The sequence below is a fragment of the Chrysochloris asiatica genome, unplaced genomic scaffold (genome assembly GCF_000296735.1).
Source record: "Chrysochloris asiatica unplaced genomic scaffold, ChrAsi1.0 scaffold00107, whole genome shotgun sequence".
NCBI classification, from domain to species: domain Eukaryota; kingdom Metazoa; phylum Chordata; class Mammalia; order Afrosoricida; family Chrysochloridae; genus Chrysochloris; species Chrysochloris asiatica.
The window spans coordinates 7,768,927-7,777,670 of NW_006408625.1; the positions used below are offsets into that span (position 1 = coordinate 7,768,927).

General features: G+C 49.9%; 1 protein-coding gene across 1 annotated transcript; it reads right to left on the reverse strand.

The window, feature by feature from the left end:
- Positions 1-222: 222 nt before the first annotated feature.
- ROBO4 (roundabout, axon guidance receptor, homolog 4 (Drosophila)) lies at positions 223-8,355 on the reverse strand. The gene is made up of 14 exons (XM_006867655.1): positions 8,286-8,355; positions 7,173-7,330; positions 6,884-7,004; positions 5,987-6,114; positions 5,661-5,889; positions 5,288-5,400; positions 3,489-3,657; positions 3,139-3,324; positions 2,970-3,012; positions 2,331-2,467; positions 1,959-2,219; positions 923-1,030; positions 615-735; positions 223-472 (listed from the first exon to the last, which is right to left on the reverse strand). The coding sequence occupies exons 1-14, from the start codon at positions 8,353-8,355 to the stop codon at positions 223-225; spliced, it is 2,094 nt and encodes a 697-aa protein (XP_006867717.1).
- Positions 8,356-8,744: the final 389 nt, after the last annotated feature.

The following is an 8,744-nucleotide window of genomic DNA, read 5'->3' on the forward strand; positions in this document are numbered from 1 at the left end:
TGTCTGCTAGCTCTGAGGCTGTCAGCACGCTGATGTACCCATAGGTGATGGGGGGTGAAGGAGGCCTTGGCACAGGAGAGACACTATTCCTATGAAATGGCAAAATGGGAAGCATAAAAATAGTTAAGGTGGGGTAGGGTGCATAGTAGCAGTTAAGCTTGGGTAGCAGTGCAATGTCTAATAAGCACTTCCCTGTAGTTTTTTGACTTTCTCTTAGGCTACTCACCTGGGGGTCTCTTCACCTTCACTGAGCTCCAGGCAGAGGGCCACCTCCTCAGGGGTCAACACACTATTCTGATCTTCCCCCAGGGATGACAGAGAATCGCTAGACAGGCAACTGGAAGCCAGACTGGGACCAGAGAGTGAACAGGTCCAGGGACTGTAGGGGCTAGGGGGACTTGAGGGGATAAAGATGGGAATAGGGGCTGCTGGCAGCGGGAGGGAGGAGGAAGCTTGCGACTCCACCAAGGGCCTGATTGGGTAAGAAAGTGATAGCAGAATGGTTAGTTCAGTTATTGAGTTCCCTGTCTACCCATCTCCCAGCTCCTGTGTAATCCAGTAAACACCGCTTTCCCAACCCCACAGCATTGCTTTCCGAGACTGGGCCCTCTTACTGGGTCTGTTTACTCTGAGTGGGGGTTCCATGAGGAGAGGGTGGTGCAGGAGGAAGAGGTTGATTAGCCGGGAGCTGGGGTCCCAGGGCCCTCCAGGCAACCAGAGCTCTGGACACAATTCCTGGAAAACAACAACATAGACATGAGGATAGCAGAGCCAAGCAGCCCCACACCCAGTCTAGCCACTGCCCATCCAAATCACTTACCCACCCAGGACCTCCTCAGGGATAAGAGAAATGCCGGTACAGGGCTTGGGCTGGTGGACCCCTACCACCCTGCCTTAACCCCTCTCTGGGTCTACCTCTCACCTTTGCTTTCGGAATGGTTCTTAGTGTCTCTATCCCCTAGCTCCCAGGCCCAGTGCCCCATTGGGTAGCTGGTCCGGAGCAGTGGGGAGCTGTTGGCCTGGTGCAACTCTGCAAAAGAAAGAGTCAGTGATTGCAGGACAAGCCAAGTATGCCTTTCAGACATCAACCCTAGGGGACATCTTTGATTTTGCTATTCAGTTAAGCCTGTGGAACCCTGAACCCATAAAAAAATAAGGAAGAACCTCCATCCATCCTCTCCACCTTCATCCAGGTAGCTGTGATAGGGTGGAAAAACATTGGGCTTGGAGTTAAAAGACCTGCATTCATAGGCCACCTCAGCCCTATATAAGCTGTGAGACCTCAGAAAAATCCACAAACATTTCTGAGCCTTAGTTTCATTTGTAAATGGCCAGACTTTCTGAAAGTTCCTGGTACCTAATAGATACTTTAAAAGGAATATTCTTTTTTTCTTTATACCCTCACATTGTTACCCTTCTCATGAATTTCAGCTCTATGTAGAAAAATACTCCTTTTCTTGGATTGAATCTGTTAATTCCACTTCTCACATGGCAAATCTCTTATATGGCTCTGGATAATCCTGTCTTAGGAGACTTTAATGTCTCTCACAGGGCTCTGGTATATAATGGTGCTTATCAAATGTTTGCTGAGTGGAATTGGTTTCAGATACAGGGTCTCCTATGATGTTGTTGTTAAATGCCGTTGAGTCAATTCTGACCCATAGTGACCCTATATAGATTTTCCAAGGAGCAGCTGGTTAGCTTGAACCACGGACCTTGCAGCATGGTCAAACTGAAAGAAGACCTCAGTGTAAAGAAAAGCCAAGGTGAGCACACTCCCAGCTGAGAGCTTTGGTGATAGGGGAAAGAGACCTGTGAACACTAGAAAAGGAGATGCAAGTCACGGTAGAGTGCAACCTATAACTTGTCTTGAGGTCTTGAGGACTACATCCTACCACATTCCATTCCTCATCCCTCTACCTCTAGCTTTAGGTTCTACCTATTCACCCCATCCTTACCTTGCTTCTTTTTGGCCTTCCAGGCTTCTGCAGGAGCCAACGACAGGCGAGAAGAGAGTTCTTGGCGGCTGCAGAGGCTGTCTGAACTGGACCAGGGGCTGGAGAACCGGGCCAGCTTGGCTGGGGGGCACCTGACAGCTGGGGCCTTGGGGCTTGGCCTAACTGGGGAACTGGAGGGCAGCTCAGTGATGAGGGAGCCATAAAAAGTGCTGGTGTCTGGAAGCAGAGGCACACCGGGGCTTCGAGGGTCCCAGGAGATCACTACAATGAAAATGACAAGAGGAATTATAGTGAGCACATCTCATCCCACTCACCCCTATCCCTGGGATCCTTGCTCCCATTTAGGCCTTTGTTCCTATAAAGCACACTCACAGGAGCGATGGTAGTCTAGAGGGACCCGGGGGTCAACTCCCAGCTGGCTGTTGAGGCTGCTGCTGCTGCTCAAGTCCCGAGAACCAGAGGTAGAATGCCAAATGTCTGCCAGCCAGGGGGAGTCACTGTGGTCCATTCTGGGGCAGTGGTGGGGTAGGGGTGGGATGGGGAGAAAGAGAGGTGAAGTAAGATCCTATTTGGCCAAGACTTCCAGCTCAGAAAGTAGCTGAGGAGCCCTTCATAGACCTCTAAACCAAGGAAAATGGCACCAGCCAGTTTGGCACCTTACTTTCGGCAAAGAAAATGGCAGTAAAATGGCAGCCCAAGGTCTCAGAGGTAATGTTGTTATGTGTCATTGAGAGGCTCGCCACAAGAACAATGGATTAGGAACTCAGAAGGTCAGCTACTAGGTTGTAGCTTCAGAACAAGTCATTTGAGTTAATAAGTATTCCAGTAAGGTGGCATGATTGGAGCATTAATGAAAACTAATTAATGAAAAAGAATTCTGCTACTAGGATCCTAAAGTGGTTGTAGGGGAGACTGGTTCTCCATCCAGTTCTCTGTTCCAGCTCCATTGTCACTTGGCTCCTCTGCCCCTCCCTCTCACCTGTGTTTTAGGATGGCATCCTCATCTCTCACCTGTGTTTTAGGATGGCATCCTCACTGGTATATCGGTATAGACCTGGGAAAGGGCAGGAAAAAGGTTAAATGTAATATCTCTATCACCTGTTCAGAGATCTAGCCCTCTTGCAGCATTGTGGCTAGACCCAGGAGATGCCTGACCACCTGGGGGTCACCACTTTCTTACCTGGGCCTAGGTGCATCCCAGCTCTGCGCCTGCGGTGGACACACAAGGCAGTGCCCAGCAGCAACAGCCAGAGCATGACCCCTGTGCTGGCAATAACCTCTGGTCGCCTCAGAGTGGCTCTCAGTTGTTCCAGGGTCTGGGTATCAGGGTCACTGGGCTCTTGGGCAGCTTGCTCCTTGGTCTGCTCTGTATGGGATTTGGAGCTTAGCAGGGAGAGGCAGATGAAACAAAGCAATAGAAAAGGAGCAGAGAGAGGAAGGATGTGGGCAAGTGAGGATGGAAGCAGGATGGGAGGAAGGTGGGAATGAAGATTGAGGGGTGTGGAAGGGGCAAGTGGGCACTGCCCTCACCTAAAAGGAGGCAGACAGGGCTACTGGGCTCCCCAGCCCCAGCGCCAGTAAGTGCAGCAACTTGCACACAATAGGAGCCTGATGTGTGAGTGGAAATCTCCATTTGGGTTTGCTGGCTTCCCACGGTCCAGTTAGCTGGGGGCAGTGAGGTGTTGCCCATGCTCCACACCTTGGCACAAGCAGAGGTAGGCATCTGTTCCCTAATACCATCTCAGTCATTAGAACCTTCATCTCCAAACCAGACTATAAGCACATGGTTAGTCTGCCCTGCATGCACCCACACATGGGGATACCCTCACAGGCACCCACACATTCTATCCCACCTTCTGCCTCCCTACCCTCACAAAGCAAGAAAGACAGCTGTAGCACTGAATAAAATGTAATCTTCCAAAGTTTGCTTTGGACCAAGCGTCTCAAACTTCAGTGTCCTTCAGAATTATTTGGAGCACTTGTTAAAATACAGGTTGCTAGGCCCATGCCTAAAGGAGCTCTGGTAGTGTAGTGGTTATGAATTGAGCTGCTAACGTCAGGGTCAGCAGTTCAAAACTACCAGCTGTTCCGCAGGAGAAAGATGAGGTTTTCTGCTCCCGTAAAGATTCATAACCTCGGAAACCCTGTACAGGGTCGCTATGAGTCGGAACTGACTCCACGGTACATAACAACAACAACAACAACAACAGGCCCATGCCCGAGTTTCTGATTCAGTAGGCCTGAGGTAGTAGTGACATTTGCTGTCAATTTGGTTCTCAACTCATGGCAATCCCATGCACAAAGGAACTTTGATTCTGCTGCCCAACTCTGCTCTATCCCTATTATAAGACCAGACAATTGTGATCCACAGGGTTTTTACTGACTGATTTTCAGAGGGAGATCACCAGGCCTTTCTTTCCACCTTGTCTGAAAGCTTTGCTAAAATCTATTCAGCAGCATAGCAACACACAATCCTCCAATGACAGACAGATGGTGATTGTGTTTGAGATACATTGGCCAGGAATAGAACTTGGGTCTCCAGAATGGAAGAAGAGAATTCTACCACCGATCCAACAATGTTTTATCATGCTTGGAACAGAAACCAAGAATTTACATTTCAAACAAGTTCCTAGGGGATGCTAGTGCTCTTGGCTCAGAAATAAAATCTTGAGTCCCACTGTCTTAGAGGCTGAAATCCTGGTGTGGCAGTTAGGATAAGCACTGGACTGCTAACAGCAAGGTCAGAGATTTACCCTTATCAGCCACTCCTTGGAAACTGTATACAGGGTCACAATGAGTTGGAACCAACTCAATGGCACTTAACAACAGCAGCCACTGTCTTAGAGATTTAAAGTCAGACACCGCCTGTTTTAGTTCCTGTTTCTTATGCCTGTAATCTTAGTCTCACTTCCTATGTCTGTAAATTGATAATATAACCCAGGTGACCTGAAAGATGAACTGAGATCATATAGGTAAAGTGCTAGGCAGTGTCTGGAGGCTGTAGGTTCTTGCTCAACAAGTATATGTTTTCTTTGCCTCTCTAGGCAGAGTTGGGCTGCTAACTGAAAGGTCAGAGGTTTGAACTCACCAGTCACTCTGTGGAATAAAAAAGAGATAGTCTGCTTTCAGCTTTGGAAACCCTATGGGACAGATCCACTTGGTCCTATAGTGTCATTATGAGTTGAGATCAATGATGACAGTGGGGTTTTTGTTCTATTTCTCTGCAGAGGTTCTGTTTCTCAGTGCCCAGAGCAAGAGTATGAAGGACACCAGGAGAGAGAGATGTCTTATTTCCTCTAGATTCCTCTGTGTCAGCTTGTGGGGTATACCTGGTAGCCACGGATGATGCCATTGTGGTTGTCTGCAGGTGGTGGGACCCAGTTCACAAGGACACTGCCATTGCTGGGTTTCAGGGTCACTTCCTGGGGTGGGGCACTGGGAACTGAAGGCAAAGAACAGAGGACATAAAGGACAATGAAGGAGAGGATCTAGGATAAAGAGCTGGAACAAGGAACTCAAAGTCAGAGTTCCAAGTGTCTGAGCCCACACTTATGGGAATAAGAGTTTCATGTATCTCTGCTTGTCCAGTCTGGGCAGAAGGAGTAGGCCCCACCCCCACCCTCGAGTGGAGTGGGACAGAACAAGAGGCTAGATAGTTTATGTAGGGCCATAGGGAAGTGGGGGGTGGTGTATGTCCCTAACCTTGTTCTGGTAGCCTCAGAAGCAGCACGTTGCTGTCAGGGCCTTGAGCCCGGCCGGAGTATGGTCTCACTTTGAACTCATAGTCTCGGCCCCAGTGGAGGCCCCTAACCTCTGCACTCTGCCAACCAGCCAGTATGACCTCTGCCCATGGAGCTTCCTGGCCTCCTGGGGGAGGCTGGACCCTGAAGAAGGCCCTGTAGGACTGAGCAGGTGCAGCAGGGCCACTCACCTGAGGAAGAATTTAGGAGAAAGGATGAAAGGCCATGGAGTTCATGACTTTCTTGAGTTTAGGGCTGGTTTATATATCCTTAAGTCTTGGACCTCACCTTCCAGCTGAGCCACACTGCAGGCCTAGGTTTGGAGCCCTTTACTGAGTCAGGGTTCAGCAGGGTCACGTTTTCTAGCTGAATGTGCACAGCTAGAAGCTCCAGGGGCTCCTCATGGTCATGGGGTTCTGTGGGAACATAGGGTTGGAAATGGAATGCTCAGGCCAGAGGGAAGGAATCCTACAGCCACTGAAAACCCATAACTTCCCAATTTCCCAGGTCTAGTGTAGTGGTTATGAATCAGGCTGCTAATCTCAAGGTCAGCAGTTCGAAACTACCAGCGGTTCCATGGGAGAAAGATGAGGTGTTCTGCTCCCGTACAGATTTACAGCCTCGGAAACCCTGTGCCAAGGTCACTATGATTCAGAACCAACTCCACGGTACTTAACAACAACAACAAAGCAATCTAAGGAGTCCTGGTGGCACAGTAGTTAAGTGATTGACCACTAACCAGAAGGTTGATGGTTCATGCCCAACAGCTACTCCATGGGGAAAAGAAGAGGTTGTCTGCTTCCAAAAAGATTTACAGCCTTGGAAGCCCTGTGGGACAATTCTATTCAATGGTCACAGATTTGGTTCAGTGTTAGAGCACTCCTGTGTATACTCTGGACTCCTGGTGTGGTGCTAGAGGATCAGCACTGGACTATGAACCACGAGGTTGCCAGTTCAAGCTCACCAACTGCTTCTTGGGAACGCTATACAGGGTCATATGAGTAGGAGGCAACTCGACAGCACTTAACAAAACATGTATAGTCTAGCAGTGGAAGCATACCCCCACTCAACATGGGCCCAGATTAAGACCTGCATACCCTACTCCCCATTAAGACTAGACCACATTACTTTAATTGGAGCCTCCCCCCTACCTTGGCCCCAACATTAAATGACATCTACCCTTACCCCGGACAGATACCCTGGCTGCCCGGCTCTCCCGCTGCCCGGCATTGTTGGTGGCCACACACATGTAGGTCCCCGAGTCGCTCTTCTCTGCTTTTGCCACCAGCAGGGAACCCTTGGACACCTGATAGGGCCAGAGACACTGTAATATCTCCCATGTTAGGAGGAGATCACTGTCACCCCTTCTACCATTCTGCCCGGGGAGGTGGGACTGTGGGGGCTGGTCAGTCCATTAGGGTATGCCCAGCTGTGCCCAGGGTAGGATGAAGTATGGGGCTGGGACTGTACTCACTGTGTGCTGCCCTGGATGTAGGATCAGGGGTTTCCCATCTTTCCACCAAGTAACTGTGGGCTCTGGGAGACCCCAGGGTGGCCCACACTCCAGAATAATCTGGTCACCCACCACAGCCATCATGTCCCGAGGCTGGATTTGGAAGTCCTCCCGCAGGACTGTGGGGTCAATGGAGGAGAGGAGAGGAGGTCTTATCTCAGCTACCTCCTATCCTACTCATCCTATTCTGCTTTACCTACCTTTTTGCTACATATGTTCACTTCTCAGAGCCTTATAGCTGAGGTATACCAAAAAGAGGCACCCCAACGTAGGCCTCCCCTGACAAACATCTAATCACTCTTTCTTCACTTTAGGCATCCAACCCCAGATATACTTCATCCTGCCCTCCCAGACTCTCACCAGGCACAGACAGCTGAGCACCTCGGCTGACAGCTGTGCCCAGCTGATTGCTGGCCTCACAGGTGTAGACACTCAGATCTGTAGGTAGGGCCTGAGCATCATAGGCATGATCCCAGGCAGGGGGTCGCATCAGCAGGAGAGTTCCATCAGGAAGGAGATGATGTAGGTACGGTGGTGTCATGCTCAGGGGCTGCCCATTCAGCAACCAGCGGATGGTGGGAGGTGGCTGTCCTGAGGCATGGCAGCTCATCTTGGCAGGGCCAGGGCCCTGGAGCAGCTGGTCCTGGGGGTGGATGAGGATCTGGGGTGGGAAGTCCTGAGCCATGTTTCCTGGGAGGGAAAGGATAGTGGAGCCCTGTCTGACTACTGACTCCAAATCAAAACCAACCCACTGCCTCATAGTAACCCTAGCACAGAGTAGAACTGCCCCGTAGGGTTTCCAAGGCTATAAATCTTCACAGAAGCAGATGGCCACATCTTTCTCCTGTGGAGCAGCTGGTAGATTTGAACCACCAGCATTTTGGTTCGCAGCCAAGTGCTTTAACCACTGCACCATCAGGATCCCCAAATGCCTGATCCATATGCATCTGCTCACTCTCTCACACACACTCCTTTGAAACCCTCACTGAAAAAGAGAAGCAAAGGAGCCTCTTCTCCACTTGGGAAGCCTTGTATTCAGAGTACATGGGCTAGAAGATCAAGGGACACACTCACCCATGCAGAGTGGAAGCAGGAAAGCCAAGGTCCACCTGGCCCTGAGGAGGCCCACTCCTCCAGATCCCATAGCTGTTCTCAGACCTGTCTCCTTGTCCCAACCACTTTGTTCTACTGCTCTGAAATCAACAACGGAAGGGGAAGAAGGGGCGGGACTGATGGTAGTTGTTTGTGACTGGGACTGTGTTCTAGAGGGAAGCAGCTTTAAGGAAACTGATGTTTCCTGTCTGGCCCTCCATGCCTTGGAGAACAAAGACAAGATCAGAGGAGGGAAACTCTCTGACTTTGACTCTTTTGTCATAAACCTTATCCTGAGGTTTACTTTGTATTCCAGTCTGAGATTTCTTAATGGTAATCCTCACACTAACCATAATTCCAATCATGTCCTTTAATCATTTAGCCCTAAACCTCTACTTAGACCATATCCCTGAGTCTCAATCCTTATCCCTTTGCTTCTAA